Source organism: Coturnix japonica, chromosome 18 (genome assembly GCF_001577835.2).
Source record: "Coturnix japonica isolate 7356 chromosome 18, Coturnix japonica 2.1, whole genome shotgun sequence".
NCBI lineage: Eukaryota > Metazoa > Chordata > Aves > Galliformes > Phasianidae > Coturnix > Coturnix japonica.
The window spans coordinates 9,193,542-9,211,341 of record NC_029533.1 but is presented as its reverse complement, the minus strand read 5'-3'; the positions used below and the strand labels follow the sequence as shown (position 1 = coordinate 9,211,341).

General features: G+C 62.1%; 1 protein-coding gene and 1 long non-coding RNA gene across 5 annotated transcripts; one reads left to right on the top strand and one right to left on the bottom strand.

The window, feature by feature from the left end:
• Positions 1-290: 290 nt before the first annotated feature.
• Positions 291-16,191, top strand: GRIN2C (glutamate ionotropic receptor NMDA type subunit 2C). 4 transcript variants are annotated; one of them, XM_015880315.2, is made up of 14 exons: positions 534-634; positions 1,896-2,136; positions 7,417-7,840; positions 8,653-9,242; positions 9,643-9,757; positions 10,206-10,417; positions 10,769-10,934; positions 11,512-11,665; positions 12,136-12,261; positions 12,347-12,576; positions 12,750-12,910; positions 13,350-13,537; positions 14,064-14,296; positions 14,552-16,191. In XM_015880315.2, the coding sequence occupies exons 2-14, from the start codon at positions 1,982-1,984 to the stop codon at positions 15,854-15,856; spliced, it is 4,059 nt and encodes a 1,352-aa protein (XP_015735801.1). In that variant the 5' UTR covers positions 534-634; positions 1,896-1,981; the 3' UTR covers positions 15,857-16,191. The 4 variants fall into 4 exon arrangements, with proteins under 4 accessions (XP_032304124.1, XP_015735801.1, XP_015735804.1 ...); XM_032448233.1 differs by lacking the exon at positions 1,896-2,136 and having other exon boundaries at positions 291-634; XM_015880318.2 differs by lacking the exons at positions 534-634; positions 1,896-2,136 and adding an exon at positions 2,158-3,658.
• On the bottom strand, positions 10,786-12,426 carry LOC107322360. Its single transcript, XR_001558912.2, has 4 exons — positions 12,334-12,426; positions 12,110-12,225; positions 11,446-11,694; positions 10,786-10,871 (listed from the first exon to the last, which is right to left on the bottom strand). It is a non-coding gene; the product is annotated as an uncharacterized LOC107322360 (long non-coding RNA).
• Positions 16,192-17,800: the final 1,609 nt, after the last annotated feature.

Below are 17,800 nucleotides of genomic sequence, written 5' to 3'. Positions count from 1 at the left end.
CTGTTGTGGCTGCCTTGAGTGGATGGGGGAGCAGTGGCTGGCTCTGACCCGGAGCTCTCTTTTACACTCTGTGGATGTTCATGTTAAGCCGCTTTTGTGGCCGTGGCGCAGGTTGCGGTGCTTGCTCTGAGCTCCCGGGCAGGTGATGCTTTGGGATGAGCCTCTGGTTCCCCGGGAATGTCCTTGTCCCCGTGGCCGTGTCGTTAGGTGGCGCTGAGGGGCCGGGGATGGGGATGGGGCTGTTGGGGCTGTTGGGGCTGGGCGGCAGCGCTGCCCGCCTCGTGCTCCGTGCTGACCGGGTCCCTCCCAGCAGCGGGTGCTGCTTTCCATCCTGCGGCCGTTTGCTGCGCCGTGTCCGCTCAGCGCTGCCCCGTGCTGCGCTCACCGCCGGCAGCGCACGGACCCACCGCCCCGAGCAGCCGGGGGGGAAAAGCGGCTCCGGAGCCATTTGTGCCGTGGGGAAGGAGCCGGGAAGGCGACGCTGTGAGGGACAGACACCCGTGTGCTGCCGGAATGGAGCCTGGGAGGCTGCAGTTACAGCTGGGATGAGCTCCGAGCATCTCGCTGGCTTCGTGAGCGGCTGCTTGCTGAAACTGGGCTTCTACAATGAGCACTGGGAGCATCCAGAACGCAGGTAATGTAGTCGGAGAGGCAAAGCAGCTGGAGGCAGGTTGCTGGCGGCAGGAAGGTCGGCTGCCACATAGACACCAGCTCCCACCACCAGGAAAACGCTGGGAAAAGCCTCTGAGCAGTGTTGGAACGGCTGAGTGTCACCCGGGGCTGCGCCGTCCCAGCCCCCAGAGCCGCCCCGAGCTGCGCTGCTGCTGCCGGGGAACAGATGGCTCCTGCGCTGACCTCAGCGCTTTGGCCCAGCGCAGCTCCAGCCCCGCTCTGAGCCTCGGGGAGGGGCTGCTCGTGTTCCCAGCGCTGCCCCCAGGTGGGAGCGGGGCCGAGGTTCCCGTTTCTGGGGTTCCCAGCCTCCCTTCCCCTGCACCAAAGGAATGGGCTCCTCTCGGCTCAGCCGCATCCCTTCTCCTAAAGGGCTCCGTGTGCATCCTTGGCCCCACAGCCCCCAGAGCGCCCACATTTCCCCATTGAAGGACTCTGTTCCCACTGCTCTGTACTCCCATAAGTTTTGTGGGAGCCTGAAGCAAGAAAGGGGACGACGTGCCCCTCAGGCACTGTGCCACTAGAACGCACCCACTGACATCGCAGTGTCCCCATAGCCATGTGGGGTGGGAGGATACCCCAACTTGGTGTGAGCTTCCCTGGGGCTGGGAGGGGAGCAGAGATGATGGGCTCCGTGGTTCTGTCTCTGGGAAGGGCGCAGCAGCTCCCCAAGGCGCTGCTTAGGGGTGAGTGAGGCCGCTGTTGGAGTCACCCCAGGACTGAGTGATTTCCTCCCTTCCTGGGAAATTTCCACTTCCAGCCTCTGGGGCAGCCCTGCAGGCGGCCACCACCCGGGAGCAGGAATTATCCCTGTTTATTTCAGCTCCCTTATTACTCAGCAGGAAGGGTGGGTGGCAGCAGAGCGGGGCCATGGTGTGCGCACAGCCCCGTCCTCACAGCCCTGCTCCCACCTCTGCCAGCTCTGCTTCGCTTCCTGCCTCCGTTCTGTTTTTGGTGGCCAGGATCAGGGCAGTGGGCAGCTCGGTGTGGGTACCAAAGCCCCAGATGCCTTTAAGGGGCACAGCAGTGATCCCATGAAGGTGCTCTTCACCCACATTTGTTTGTTAAATGAGCCCTGGCTAAAGGATGAGGTTGGTTCCCGGTTTCAGCCATGGGTGGGCTCAGACCGCTTTACTTTGGCCACACTTCTGGGGGGGGCTGGTAGGAGCAGGACAGGCACAGAGCTGGGACCAAACCCCAGCATCCATCCCATGTGCCACCCTCAGGTGACGGCATGATGTGAAGTGGGGCTCAGCAGAGGGACCCAGCGCTGCTGGGGCTGCTGTGGGCTGTGAGGAGCCTGCAGTAGTGAATGGAGCAGCACTGTCCTCCCAGAACGGCCGTCCTGCATTTCTGCAGCCCTCACATGGCCACTGCGGGCCCTCCCTGCAGGATGTGGCTGTGCACCAGGAGCTGTCAGCGCCGAGCAGCACACGGAGCCTCCTGCAGAGCACACAGCAGGGAAAGGTAACGGAGAGAGGGGCTGCTGTGGGCTGGGGATCTGCCGGGGTAACGCACAGTGCTGTAGGAGAGGAAGGAGAGAGGGGCACAGCACAGCCAGCTTGGATGGCACCGAGTGGGGAAATGAGAGGTTTTCTTTTGGGAGGAAATATCTGAGGGCTTCCTCCCGGGGTGCACTCGGTGCTTCTGTTCTACTCTGACCTTTATAACCACCAGGGCGCTTTTCTGGAGGGGGATGTAAGAAGGATTTGTGTTATTCATGTGTTGAAATAAGGTGGCTTTGATGATTGCGGGACAGTGCCGTGCGCTGGGGCTGTTACAGAAGCTCAGGGCACAGCCACGGCTGCAGGTTGGGGGCAGGAATTCTGCTTTTTTTAACAGAAAGAAAATGTTTATTTTATTTTAATACCTTTAGAGGAGATAAAATAGCTGCTAGGTTGGCATGGTGCGGCACTGCCAGGCCCATCACTGCTGCAAGGACCTTCCAGATGTACCCAGCTGTTCACTGTGCCTGGGTGAGTGTGTGAGCCCATGGGGGGGGGAAACGACCCATGGGATGGAGGTGGGATGGTGTGGGAATAGGGCTGGATCGTGTGAGAAGGATCAGCTCTATGGCAGGGCCCAATCCAGGCCTTGGTGAAAGGGTTAATTGCAGCCAGGTGCCCTTCCTCCTTTGCAGTGCTGAAACCAAGTGTGACCCTTGTCCGTCTGTGGGCAGAGCACTGCAGGCAGTGACCTGTTGCTCAGCCTCCCTCTCCTTTTCCTGGAGCAGGAGGTGGCACCGTGCCCACGCCGAGCAGGGGGCTGCACACCCTGAGCTCTGCAGAATCCTCACGCCTTGATGTGTGCGAGCTGTCCTGGAGACAGCCAGACTGCTGCCCATCAATGGGTTAAAGCAAAGGCCAAGAGGAAAACGCAATTTCCATTTGTTTTGGCATCGTTTGCAAACCTCGGGGACCCCGGCCTTGGGGAAAGGCATGTGGAGGTCCCACGCTCACTGCGGGGCTGGCATAGACTAAAACCTCCCTGAACGACCTTTCCACGAGGAGACACGTGGGTGGGCGCTGGGCTGCGCTTGGTGCCGGCGGAGCGCAGGGTGGCACGGGGACGTGATGGTGCAGCAGGCGGCTGCGGTGCTGGGGTGGGGGGTGGCAGCCGTGCCAGTGCCCCCGGGCCGGGCGTCTCCACCCCCAGAGGTGCCACGGGTGCCGCAGGCGGCTGGTGCTGTCTGGGGACCAGGAGGAACCCAGCGCCCAGCCTGAGGGCAACGGGACCCCATGGGGCTCTGCCCATCTCCCCCTGCCTTTGCCGGGGCTCCCCCTGCTCTCCCCCCGAGTAGTGCCGGGAATCAGCTGATGCCTTAATACGGGCCCTGGCGACAGCTGGAGGCTGCTGCTGCCGGCGGGGGCTGCGCTCCCTGTGCCCCCCCTGCTGCGGATGGGGGCCCGGGTCCGCTCCGTGCTGGATGGGGTCACCACGATGCGCAGCAGGACGATTCCCAGCAGTTAAGCTAGCAAAAGGCTGGAAGGTATTTGGGGTGTACGCGTTTGGGGGGGGGGGGGGGAGGATACAGTCTCTGCTGCTTCTTTCTGTGGGTGAGCTGCAGGGGGGCGATGTCCGGGGAGAGGAAGGGGTCCTCGCCGTGGGCTGTGCCACTTTGCAGGGTTCTTTTCTTTCGTGGGGGCGCTTTGATCCGTGGGCTCCCCACGCTCGGAGCACGAATTTGGCGGGGGGACTGCAGCCAAGCGGCAAAGTTGCGGCTCGGCAGAGGGCAGGGGCCGGGAGGACATATGTCTCGTCCTTCTGCCAACCCCTCCTTTTCCTGCCCCCCCCTCCCCGTGCCCGCATCTCTGCCTCTTCCCCGATCCCCAGCCGTCCCGACCCGGCTATGGCTACCGGGGAGCCGCGAGCATGAAGCTGGGGGCAGCGGTCCCTCTGAAACACCTGCTGGCATTGACTGAGCTCGCCCCCCCCTCCCCCTCCCTGTGCGCACCCACCCCTCTCCCTCCTTCCTCCGCTCCCATCCCTCTCTCCCGCCGCAGCTGCGGCGCTTCCTCCTCCTCCTCCTCCAAGGACGAGTCCGGGACCGACGGCCGGACCCCCCCCCCTCACCCGCTCGCCCCCCTCCTTCGCCCTGGCACCGCGCACCCCACGGCGGCAGCGGGGCCGGACCGTGCCCCGGGGCTGCCCCGGGCGGGGGGCGGCAGCGGGAGGAGCCCCCGGGAGCGGCGCGGGGCATGTAGGAGCCGGAGCGGCGCTGCTCCCGTGAGTACCGGGCGGACTGGGGGGGCCGGGCCCCCGACGGGCTCGGCAGGAACTTTTAGCGGTGAGTTGGGGTTTTCTGGGGGGGGGGACCTGGAAATTTCGCAGCCGCATCGCTCCTCATGTCGAGATGGGGATGGGTTTATTTCAGGGGGAAGCGCAAAAACGAAGGGGACCCCCGCGGGGCGGCACCTTGCGTAACCCGCCGCTCGCTTTTGTTTTCGGTTAATCCACATCCGAGTTTTTATTTATTTATTTTGAGCTGCGTTTCGGTGTGTGCGGGGCGCGCCGGGCCCTGCCCGCAACTGGTGCTGCGAGGAGGAGGGCGGCGCGGGATGAAGGTTGAAAGGAGACGGCGCTTCTCCCCGCGTCCCCGGGCAGCCGGAGGGGGCGGCTGGGGCGGCTTTGCCACTGTCCCCCATCAGGGGCTCATCGGGGTCCCTGTGGGGCTGCCCCTCACCTGCCCAGCACCAGACGCGTTTCCCGGCCCCATCGGTGCCCCCTCATCCCCGCGCGGCTCCGCTCCTCGCTGTCCTTCCCGGTCCCCTCCTGCTCTCTGTGCTCCTCGGGCTCCGATGCTGTTTTTGAGATAAGGTTTCCTTCTCCAGGAGGATTTTTGCAATTCGGGATTTTTTTCCTCCCATCCCTGAGATCACAGCATCTGCACGGTCCCCCCTCCCTTCATCCCCCCCCCTCCCCCCCGCACTGCACTGGGGCTGCAAGCAGGAAGGAAGGGATGGATAGAAGCAAAAAGAGTCTTAAAGAGAGAAGCCAACTTTCCTTGTTGCATTAAAATAATATTCTGGGAGGTGGAGGAAGACGAGGACTCGGAGCGTGTCTGGAACAGATTTCTGTGAGTCCTGTGCTGGTGCTGCCCCATCCCTCGCTCCCACATCAGCCCTCCTGCCTGCAGTCAGCACGGGGTCCCCAGGTCTTTGGGCTCTGCCCTGTGCCACCCCCCCCCCCCGTGGATCTGCTGGGCTCAGCCTGGTCCCCAGCCCCCAGCAGCCCTGCTGTGGTTCGGTACCTTCTCCCTCGTATCCCCTTCTCCCACCCCTACAAGGCCTGGGTTGATGGTGAGCTTTGCTGGTCATCTTTGCTTCTCTCACTCTGCATCCCAATCCTGGCCATTTTGGCATCCTCAGGGCTGCACCGGCTGCTCTGGCACCAGACACGACGCTACAGCCCCAATCCCACGGGTAATCCCTGAGCCAACCCCGCTGTTCCCCCAGGCCCAACCTCACACCCCCTCCTCTGCACCATCTCAGCAGCGCTGCTGGGTTTATTCCCCGCTGGTCTGAGCGGTGGCTGAGCAGCTCTGTGCCATGCCCACCTCCTCGCCCTGCAGCTGTCACCCTGCTGTGGGGACAGAGCCAGGGAACGCTGCTCCACGTTGATCCCATTTGCCCAAATCCGCCCCCTGCTGTGATGTAGGTTGGTGATTTTGGATGGCAGTTGCAGCCCAGCCGGAGCAGCCGCTTTGGAAGCAGTGCTTGGCTTTTGGAGAGGGCTGTGCTGCTCTGTGTGGTCTGATGGCTGCTGGGGGGTCTCTGGAGCTCAGTGCAGCCCCACACTGGGATGGGGTTTGGCGTCCCATGGCAGCATGGTGTGGGCGATGCGTGTGGCCGTGCGGATGGAGGAGCTGCAGTGAGGGCCCAGGGTGTATCTCAGTGTCCTTGAGGAGCCATCAGACGAGCAGAACTGCTGGGAGAGCGGCTCTGTTTGTTTAGGGTGGTGTGTTGCTCCTCTTCCTCCCCGCTCGGGAAGCTGGTGCCGGATTCCCAATGAATTATTTATCGTGGCACTAAAAATACCCGGGGATGGCAGTGAGGAGCTGTGGTGTGGTCCAGGCGGTGCTGGCTGGGCTGTGCCGTAGTGTGGGGCACCATCAGTCACCATGGGCTGTGCCCTCACCTCGGCGCTGTGGCTGCTGCGGTGGGCACAGATGTGGGAAGGGGTTGTGGGGCCGTCCAGCAGCTCAGCCCCGTGCTGTGACACCAGGTGCATGGAGAGGCACCTCTTTGGATTGTTTCTCATATTTTCAGTCTGAAATGCCAGCAGTGCTTTGCACCAAATGGCGCTGTGCCGTGTCACAGGACACAGGGTCCTTGTGGCAGCCCCAGCACAGACCCCAAACTTTCACTCTCTGTGCCAAGGATGCGTTGAGCAACAGCAGCTTTTAATTGCGAGTGATATTTCTGAGCACGGACTGACAGCTGGCATCTTGCTGCATGCAGTGCCACCATGGTGGCGTGTAGCTGGTGGCCCTGGGGCTTCAGGGTTGGCGTTCCAGACTGGCTGTTGCAAATGGGCCACCAGCCCTGCAGTTCTGGTTATGCCAGGCAGCAAAAGTAGATCTTTGTTCTCCCCTGTTGTTCTTTAGGAACTGCTGGGTACTTGAGCTGGGTACCACGCAGCTAAAGCTGGTGAGCAGCTGATGGAGCTTTTGGGGGTTTTCCTCCCAGGCAGCAGCAGCAGCAGGAGCTGAGGGGCTCCTCTCTCCTCTGCCCCAGCACATCCAGGCCCCACTGCCCTGCCAGGGCTCCACGCTCTGCACTGCAGAGGGTGCACAGGGGAATGCAAGCTTTCAGCCTGTAAATATTTGAGGTGTCTGTCAGCTGTGGAGAGAGGCACGAGGGAGCATCCAGCTCCTCCCGGCACCTCCTGGTGCTGCCCCTGTCCCTGCCTGTGGGCACTGAGGAGCATCCTAACATGGCTTAGAGGGGAAGGAGGGCAAAGTGGCAGTGGGATGGTGATGAGGTGGTGGAGGGAAGCAGGAGCAGGTTGGGAAAGGTTTGTGGCTGCTGGGGATAAGGGTAAGCAATGTGGCCCTGGGAGACAGCACCTCTGCACTCCCAAAGGGGCTGAGCTGGGGGGCACAGCCCTGTGGTCGCCCCCATACCACATTCAGCCTCCAAAGGAGGAGAGACCCCCCTTCTGCTGGGGTCACCCACTGCTGGGGTGGTGCCTGGGGTCTCATCCCCACAGATGAGTGTGTGAGGAGGGCTGTGTCCATCGTCACAGGGACACGGCGGTGGACATGGGCAGAGCTCCAGCGCACACCCTGCTGCTGTCTCTTGTTCTGGGCTGCTCAGCTGCCTTCACCGATGTGCTGCTGCCCGGCCCTGCGGAGCCGGTGGTCAACGTGGCCGTGGTGTTTGGGGGCACGTCCTACCCGCTGCACATCCGCTCCCGCCTGAGTCCCCAGAGCTTCCTGGACATGCCCCTGGAGATCCACCCCATCACCGTCATCGTCAACAACACCAACCCCAGCACCCTCCTCACCCACATCTGCAACGTGCTGGCCACCCACAAGATCCATGGCATCGTCTTCGAGGACAATGTCGGCACGGAGGCGGTGGCCCAGATCCTGGACTTCATCTCCTCCCAGACCCAGGTCCCCATCATCAGCATCAGCGGGGGCTCTGCGGTGGTCCTCAGCCCCAAGGTGAGGCTTTGGCTGCCAGTTATTTGGGGTCTGGAATTGGCATCTGGTGGTTATTGGCCGGGGCAGTGGGACTCTCCTTGGATGTCCTGGCAGGATTTGGTCATCTCCTCCCATATTGGCTCCCAGGGATCCTGGTGCTGGCCATAGGGATGGCATCACCACCTCCTGCTCAAAGAGAGCAGAGGCAGACGTTGGAATGGCTCCCCCAGATGCTTGGGGTAGTGGGCTCTTAACCCTAATGCCAAGCTGCTGGGTGGCAGCAGGTGAGGTAGCCTTGACTGGAGCCCCCAGCTGTTCTGCAGCTGCCCCTGAGGGGTCTCCACAGGGTGGCACAGGAGCAGCCCCACTGTCCAGACCCCTCTGGGAGTGTCAGGGAAAAAACCCAAAGGTGGAGGCGTTCTGCATGGCGAGGCACTGCTGCCTGCTCCTGACCTTCTGAAAATGCCATTCGCTGCATCATTTAAGACAGAATCAGATCAATTAAGATTTGCTAATGAGAGGCCAGATGGCTGGGGAGGTGGGGCGGGCGATGGAGCCAGCAGCAGGTAGCGGTGCGGGAGCTGCTCCCAGCTCCGTGTGGGAAGCAAACGGTCCCCACTGGGCACTGCTCAGTGGGTTTTGACCAGTGAGGTGAGAGACCTCGACCCCGTGCTATGCAGAAACCACAGGGATGGCCTGGCCCCATTTTGGGTGACTCCAGACCACAGACCACAGCAGCTCGTAGCATGTTGGTGGTTCCCCGGAGGGCTGCAGGGATGTGGGGAGCCCCGTGCCATGGGGACAACCACCCCTGAGCCCTTCTTCCTCCACAGGAGCCCAGCTCAGCCTTCCTGCAACTGGGCGTCTCCATCGAGCAGCAGATCCAGGTGATCTTCAAGGTGCTGGAGGAATACGACTGGAGCTCCTTCGCCGTCATCACCAGCCTCTACCCGGGCTATAACATCTTCCTGGAGCTCATTCGCTCCTTCACTGATGCCAGCTACTTTGGCTGGGAGCTGCAGGACGTGCTCACCTTTGAGATGAGCCAGGAGCGGAGCAGCTCCAGGACGCAGCGGCTCCTGCGGCAGCTTGACGCCCAGGTGCTCCTGGTCTACTGCTCACGGGATGAGGCCGAGTTCCTCTTTGAGATGGCCGGGCAAGCTGGGCTGGTGGGGCCGGGCTACATCTGGATCGTGCCCAGCCTCACGGTGGGCAACATGGAGCAGCCGCCCACCTCCTTCCCCATCGGCCTCATCAGCGTGGTGACGGAGAGCTGGAAGCTGAGCCTGCGGCAGAAGGTGCGGGACGGGGTGGCCATCATCGCCATGGGGGCAGCCAGCTTCTTCAGAGCCCATGGCTTCCTCCCGGATGTGGGGCGGGACTGCCGGGCACCCACTGCTGCTGCCAACGCCAGCTTCTACCGGTGAGGTCCAGGGCACCACTGGTGTGCACTGCTGGGGAATGGGGAAATGGAGGAGGGCTGCAGGGGGAGGATGCTCACAGCTTGCACCTCTTGGCTTCTTGAGCACTATGGAGTGGCTCTTGCTTTACCCGTGGGGGACCTAGGAGGGGATTTAAAGCTCTTTGTGCTGCAAATGCAGCTTCTGGTGCTGTGGCAGTTTCTGTGCTTCTGCCCTTCCTCACCTGTGGCGTCCATCCTCAGCATCTTGTTGCAGGGAGGCTGCCTCGGCTCCCTGCTGCACAGGGGCTGAGTTGGGCCTCCTCTCCTCACCCTGCATCTCTCTGGGTTCCTGGCATCCTGGCTGCGGGGGGGCAGCTGGGCACATTCAGGGCTTGGGCTCATTGGGTGCTGTGCCCCCCAGGCACCTCCTCAACGTGACGTGGGAGCACAGGGACTTCTCCTTCAACGAGGGCGGTTACCTGGTCAGACCCACCATGGTGGTGATCTCGCTCAACCAGCACCGGCTCTGGGAGATGGTAGGAGCCCCGTGAGCCATGTGAGCTCTATGGCTGACACCAATGTGTCGGTGTTATCCCTGTCACCTCGGGACCCTGCAGGTCCCCCATGCAGCAGCACCCATGGCTTCGTGGCTGGAGCATTCCCCCCTCCCCCTCCACAACTGCATCTCCCTCATCCACAGTTCTCCTTGAGCAGCCCTGCACACCTCACTGTGCACTTCCCCACCCTACAGCTGCTTCATCCCTTGCTCCTCTGCCAGGCCCACTCCAGGCTGTGCCCGATGCTTCTGGCCACGCAGGCACAGACCTGAAACAAACCATCTGGAGATGCTTTTTGGAGTTTAAAAACATTTTGTGTGAAAAATGGCTGTGTGTGTGTGGTGTGAGCTGGGCAGTGCTCACCACGCAGCTCAGCACCACTCCGGGTCCCCCCATAGCGGTGACGGTGCGCTCTGTCCTGCGCCAGGTGGGGAAGTGGGAGCACGGCATCATCCACATGAAGTACCCGGTGTGGCCCCGCTACGGCTCCTTCCTGCAGCCCGTGGTGGACAACCGGCACCTGACAGTGGCCACGCTGGAGGAGCGGCCGTTCGTCATCGTGGAGAACACGGACCCCGGCACCGGCGTCTGTGTGCGCAACACCGTCCCCTGCCGCAAGCAGAGCAACGCCTCGGCCAGGTGAGCGGCACCGCATCCCCTGTGCGCCCCAGCACGGCTGGAGCTGCTGCGACGGGCTGCAGACGGAGCAGGAGCGGTCTGTGCGTCCTGCTGGATGGAGCGGGGCAGGGAAAGGCTCCGCCCTCATCCACTGGGGGGGGGTTTGGGAGCCCATCGGTGGGTCCTTCCCTTTCGCTTTCCCCCTTCTCCCTTCCCCCCCACTCCCCTTTCCCCTCCTGCCCCCCCAGCACCCTGCAGAGCACAAAGCCCACTCCTCGCACACACACTGCGCAGCGTTGAGCACAGGGACAGCTCGGGGCTGTGCCTCCTCTGCAGAACCCTGACCCCTTTTTCTCGCCATGGTCTCAGCAGTGATGGCCTCGCAGACCCCTACACCAAGCTGTGCTGCAAAGGATTCTGCATCGACATCCTGAAGAAGTTGGCCAAGACGGTGAAGTTCTCCTACGACCTCTACCTGGTGACCAATGGCAAGCACGGCAAGATCGTGCGTGGGGTGTGGAACGGCATGATTGGTGAGGTAGGGCCGGGCAGCCGTCCTGCCTCGGGTGGGGCACGAGGAGGAACGGCTCCCAAGGAGCGGTGATGCAGCAGCACGGGGAGAGGGGAAGCCCCCGGGAGTGCTCAGAAACATGGAGATGTGGCACTGAGGGACGTGGGCAGGGGGTGGGCTGGGGTCGGATTTGGTGACCTCAGTGGGATTTCCAGCCTCAGTGGTTCTGTGATCCCCCAGGAGGGGCTGAGGGAGGTGGGGTTGTATGGCCTGGAGAAGAAGAGGTTCCAGGGAGACCTCATTGCTTTCAGTGCTTAAAGGGAGCTTATAAAAAAAATGGAGAGTGACATTTTAGGTGGTCTGATGATGGCAGGAAAAGGGAAAAAGGCTTTAAACTAAAGAAGATTTAGGTTGGATGTTAGGAGGAAATTCTTTACTAGGAAGGCAGCCCAGGGCAGGGTTGGGGCTGTGAGATCCCTCCCAACCCAACCACACCGTGGTTCTGATTCAGCCCAGGGCGCTGCTCGCTGGGGCTCACCAGCAGCACTGTCTTTGGCTCTCCTCCTCTTCCTCTGCCCGTCCTGAGGCCACTCGCCCTCCCCAGGTCTACTACAAGCGCGCAGACATGGCCATCGGGTCCCTCACTATCAACGAGGAGCGCTCCGAGATTGTGGACTTCTCCGTGCCCTTCGTGGAGACTGGAATCAGTGTGATGGTGGCCAGGAGCAATGGCACCGTCTCCCCCTCCGCCTTCCTGGGTGAGCACGGGTGGGATCAGCCCAGACTGCTGCAAGAGCAGGTTGGGAACAGCACTTGGTTTTAATAACGTCAAAAAAAATCCAGTTTGCAATTCCCCAGGGAAGGAGGCTGAGCCGCCGTCAGGGCTGTCTCCTCCCCTTGCCAAAGCAATCCCATTATTATTGTTTTTTCCTCATCATATTTTGCATGAAGGAGGAAGGATGGAGGTGTGGGGTCACCTTCACCAGCCCCATGGCCATGGGATGCAGGGGCCGTTCTGTCCTGCTCAGCAGGGCTGGGGCCGCATCCTGCGGTGCCACCACCGCACCTCCCTGCTGATGAGCCCCATCCCCAGTGGGGGCATTTTGTACAGAAATTAGTACCACTGTCATGGGCAGGGCCACCACCAGGAGCAACCCATGGTCACATGGGAAATATGAAGAGATTTGGGGTGTCGGGCTGACCTGATGGAGACCCTCTTGCCTTGCAGAGCCCTACAGCCCAGCCGTGTGGGTGATGATGTTTGTGATGTGTCTGACCGTGGTGGCTGTCACCGTCTTTGTGTTCGAGTACTTCAGCCCTGTTGGTTATAACCAGAACCTCACCAGCGGCAAAAGTGAGTGGGGAGAAGTGGGAGCTGGGAGGGGACACGTCCCCTTGCTGACACCTGTCCCTCTTCCTGCTGTACCTGTCCTCACCAGGGCCGGGTGGTCCCACCTTCACTATTGGCAAGTCAGTGTGGCTGCTGTGGGCTCTGGTGTTCAACAACTCCGTGCCCATTGAGAATCCCAAAGGTACCACCAGCAAGATCATGGTGTCAGTGTGGGCCTTCTTCGCCGTCATCTTCCTTGCCAGCTACACTGCCAACCTGGCTGCCTTCATGATCCAGGAGCAGTACATCGACACTGTGTCAGGGCTGAGCGACAGGAAGGTGAGCTGCTGGTTGGGCTCTTCTTCCCCCTCCCAAGACTAAGGTTACCCAGGTGGGGACCCCTTAAGGGGCTTTGTGGTGGTGCACACAGGGGAGGACAGAGAGTTGGCTGGGGGGGGGCGCTGGGACACATTGGGGATGTGCCCCCCTTGTGATGCTGCCACCCGCTGCAGTTCCAGAAGCCGCAGGAGCAGTACCCCCCCTTCCGCTTCGGCACCGTCCCCAACGGCAGCACCGAGAGGAACATCCGCAGCAACTACCCCGACATGCACACCCACATGGTGAAGTACAACCAGCGCTCTGTGGAGGATGCCCTCACCAGCCTCAAAATGGGGTATGGCTCCCCAAAACAAAGTACAGCCCCATGTGACTCCTTGAGATGAGATGCAGTGCTCCCCGGGTGCAGTACGGATTCCTCAGCTGGGGTGCAGCCCCTTTAACTCAGCTGTAGCTTCCCCAGTTCAGGCACAGCTCACCTGGAGAGTATGGCTCTTCACATTGGGGTGTTATGGGTCTGTAAGGCTTTCCTAGTTGTGTTATGGGACCCCAAAAATGCTACAACCCCATGCAGATGGAATAGAGCTTCCTACAGCTCCCCCAGGTGGGATAAACCCCCCCCCAGGCTGGGTTCCTCTCCCCTGGATGGGGTTGAGATCCTCCAAAGGGCACCGCCCTGGGACGCAGCCAACTGAAAGGGGCACAGCTCCCCCAGAAAGGGGTCTGCCCCCCTCCCGAGGAGCCCCCCCTTACCCGGCACTCCTGGTTGTGAACAGGAAGCTGGATGCCTTCATCTACGATGCGGCAGTGCTCAACTACATGGCGGGCAAAGACGAGGGCTGCAAGCTGGTGACCATCGGCAGCGGGAAGGTGTTTGCAACCACGGGTTATGGCATCGCCCTGCAGAAGGACTCACGCTGGAAGCGAGCCATCGACCTGGCCCTGCTGCAGTTCCTGGGAGATGGTGCGTGTCCACAGCATCTCAGTGGGAGCCCCTGGTCCATCATCGTAGGGTGGCCTTAAGGGGTTGGGGAAGTTGGGCTGCTCCTTCAAGGTGATGTTAGAATCCATCAGTGCCTCTGCAGCCAGAGGATGGGGTTATTCCCTCTGTGGTCTCTGCTCTTCTTGAGGGCTGCAAAATCCCATATGCAAAATATGAGAAAATCTCCGAGGTGGCCAAATGCAAAGTCTGAGGGCTGGGGGGGCAGAGCTGGGTGTAGGGGATGGGCTGGAGAGGAGAAGGAGATGGGAGAAGGCCTGGAGATGGATGAGCAACACGAGGGATGCTCAGTGGTGAGGGCTGAGCCGATGATCTTTAAGGCCTCACCCATCCCAGTCCATGTTAGATCTATGATAGCAGCTCTGGGGTTTGGGTGGATTTTATCCTCCTCCACCACCACGGTGGGGTAGGAACAGGCAGGGGCTGTGCTGGGGGAGGTGATGCCCGTGACAGGCTTTTACCCCATCCCTGTGTGTTTGCCTGGCCCCAGGTGAGACCCAAAAGCTGGAGACGGTGTGGCTATCGGGGATCTGTCAGAACGAGAAGAACGAGGTAATGAGCAGCAAGCTGGACATCGACAACATGGCTGGGGTCTTCTACATGCTGCTGGTGGCCATGGGGCTCAGCCTGCTGGTCTTCGCCTGGGAGCACCTCGTCTACTGGAAGCTGCGGCACAGTGTTCCCAAGTCCCACAAGTTCGACTTCCTCCTGGCCATCAGCAGGGTGTGTACCACGCCGTGGGGCGCCGCGAGGGGACATCCTTTGGGCTCTGCTGGCTCTGTGTGGTGTGGGGAGATGCTGGGGGATAGGAGACGCTCCATGGTGGGGATGGGGCTTTGTCGGTCCAAGTTGAGCTTTGCAGTTAATTGAGGCCAACGCCTGCCTCTTCCCAGCCCTCCCGCAATGTCAGCTCACGGTGGGGCTGTTTGCGTGGCCCCACGTTCTGCTGACGGCGCAATGTCCCCGCTGTCTCTGCAGGGCATCTACAGCTGCTTCAGCGGGGTGCAGACCCTGGGCAGCCCCGGGCGGACCCCCACGCCCGACGTGACGGCGAGTTCAGCCCAAGCCAACGTGCTGAAGATGCTGCAGGCGGCCAAGGACATGGTGTCCACGGCCAGCGTGGGCGGCTCGCTGGAACACGCCACGCGCACCATCGAGGACTGGAGCAGCCGCAGCGAGCACCTGCAGACCACCTTCTCGCTCAGGACCCCGCAGCTCGTGGTGCAGAACAGCACCGGGACGCACCGCGCTCCCTCCTGCGGCCCCCCGCACCCCGAGAGGCTGCGCGGAGCCCACGCGCCCAAGGGGCCCCCCCGGGGGCTGCATCTGCCCATCCCCGTGGACTCCCGGGAGGAGAGATGGGGAGGGACGAGCGAGCGCAGCCCCCGCGTCCTTCACCCCGTGAAGTTTCGTGGCTGCGATGCGGCGGACGGAGCCGTCCCGGGGCCCTTCCCGCACCTCCCGGCGCCGGACGGGGATTTCGAGGAGCACGCGCTGATGGGGAACCATGTCGGAGCTCCCGTGGCCGCCCCGACGCCTCCCAGGGAGCTCCCGCCGCCGGACATTTACCGGGAGCACAGACGGGCGGAGCGGCCGCCCAGCGCCCCGCTGCTCTGCGGGGACGGGACGGCGCCGCGGCCGCTGCCGGCTTCGGAGACGAGAAGGGAGGGGGGGATCGTCGCGTCCTTCCCCGGCTGCTCCCGCAGCTCCTGCCCCAAAGCCGCCAGGACTTGCAGAGCCGCGGCGCAGCGGGAGCAGCCGAACCGGCGGGCGAGCGCGAACCGAGCGCCGCGGGAGCGGGGGGAGACGCATCGCGGTGCGGGGCTGCGGCGCTGCGGGGCGCGACCTCCCGCTGCCCGCGGCGACGTCCCCGACCTCTTCCCCGAAGCCGAGGCCGCCCACGGCTGCGCTCCGAGCTGCCCCGAGGCCGCCGGGCGGTTGGCGGGGCCGGGCCGGGCGCCGCGCTCCCCCCTGCTCCGGCTGCCGTCCTACCGGGAAGCGTGCGGCCACAAACCCCGCGGCGCCGCGTGCGCGTCCTACGTCTGCGCGGACTCGTCCGGCCACCCGCTGTACCTGGGCCGGTCGCCCCGCGAGCACCACGACGGGCCGGGGGGCGGCCGGGGGTCGGGGCGCTGGGACGGAGCCTACAGAGACCGGGGGCTGCGGGGGGAGCCGGGCTGGGTCCGCGCGGGGGGCACGGAGCGGTTGGCGGCCCGCGGGGTGACGAGTCCCGGTGCCGGCGGGTCCTGGCGGCGGGTCAACAGCCTGGAGTCAGAGGTTTGATGGGGACGGGCCGCTCTGAGAGATGCGCTGCTCCCTGGTCGCCTCCGCTCTGCGCGGAGAGGAGCCAAGCGCCCTTCGCCCAGCTTCCCTGCGCCGGGCTGCTGCTCCTGGAGGCACTCGGGCATCCTCCATCACAACAGCGGGATGCTCCAAACCAGATCTGCTCACTTTGGAGGCCTAAAGAGCCCCCTCGAGGCTGGATTGGGCTCTCCCCGCAGGCAGGGCTGGCTGGGGACATGGGGACACCAAACTCATTGTCACCATGTTTCTGTCTTGGTTTCATCGAGGGACTCCAAGCATCCTGTCCAGGTCATTAAAGTGACACTTTGAACCGGCTGGGGACCCTTCTTCCAGCGCTGCTGCTGAGCCCCGTGCTGCCCTTGGCTTTGTCCCCTTACCCACATCAACACCCGTGGTCTTGAGCCCCGTCCCTACCCACATCCCTGTGCCCCGTGTGATGAGCCGAGCGCAGGATGGGAGAGAACTGCAGTGCAGGACGTGGGGGAAATGGACTGAGCTCAGCTGCAGCCTCCTGGCTTCTCACTGTGTGTATGGGAACTGCTGAGTCACAGCCTGAATTGACTGAGCACCTGGAAGAGACCAGGTCAGCCCTGGGTGCACAGGTGGAGGCAATTCAGCTGTGATTGGAAGGGGTGGAGCGTGGCCGCACCTCTCAGACCTCATTTATGGGCTGACCCCACTGGGGAATGGGCTCTTGCTGGAGATCCCTCTTCTGTGGAGTTCTTTGGTGAGTTACATCTTCACAGATGGGTGAGAATTCTTTTTATTCTTGTGGCATCTTCTCGTTGTGCTGCTCCTGCTGCTGTTTCGCTGTGCCATCATTCCACCCCCCGGCTCACACTCCCTTTCCTGTCCCAGCTGAAGGCCATCATCACTGGGCTGTTTTCAGCCAGGCTGACCACACCGTGGGGATGGCAGCAAAGCCCTGGGGAGCGCTGCACAAGGACAAATGTGCTGGCAGGGCCTGTCCCTCCATCCATCTGTCCATCCATCCATCTGTCCCTCCATCCATCTGTCCATCCATCCATCTGTCTGTCCATCCATCCATCTGGCCAGGGTTAAATCCAGCCAGTGCTTCTGCATCCACCCCCAGCCTGGCTGCCATCACGTGCCAGTGTTTTAATTCCTGTTACTTATCTGTCATTGCAATTGTCACTTAATTGCTTTGGCAGCCCCTTGAAGGGCCTCTTGGCACGGGAGGGCAGCAGTGATGGAGAGTGGAAGGGATGGATAAATGAACCCATGGAGCCGGATGGAGGCACAGGGAGTGTGCTGGGCTGTCACTGGGCTACGAGGGGCAGCACTGGCCAATGGGTGTCCATGGGACGGGCTGTCTGCATTGCTGCCCTGGAAAGTTCTCCCCAAATTGTGGCCTCGTGGCCCAAAGACACACGGCACGTGTGGGGTGGGAAGTGCCCAGGCTCAGCACTGCCCAAGGCCAGGCCAGTTTGGGAGCTGTAAGGACAAAATGGAGCAGGAAAAAGGGAGAAAAAACCATCCCCAGCCCACATTTCTAATTAATTAGTTATATCCCTGGTGACTCAGCAGAGGCCAAATGCATTTCCTTCATGTTTTATTGAAGGACTTCACTGCGGGACTTGGAGGGCAGGAGGGATGAGGTGACGGTGGGTGGCACGGGGCACCTACAGGAGGCGGCACCAGGGATGGGTGCCCATGGGGTGGGAATGGCCCCAGATCTGCATTGCTGATTTATACATGAATGGGGATGTGGAAAATGGCTCATTTTTCCCCATTCTGTGGCTGCAGTGCTAATGTGGGGCACTGGTGGGAGAGGAGCAGCCGTGGTGCTGGGGGGGCTCAGAGCTGCACGTTGGGCTGTGCTCTCCTTGCCTGGCAGGACGGGGGTTTTTCCCCCCGTCCTTCACGTCACCAAGGGCTGAGCCCATCCCCGCTGCCTCTTTG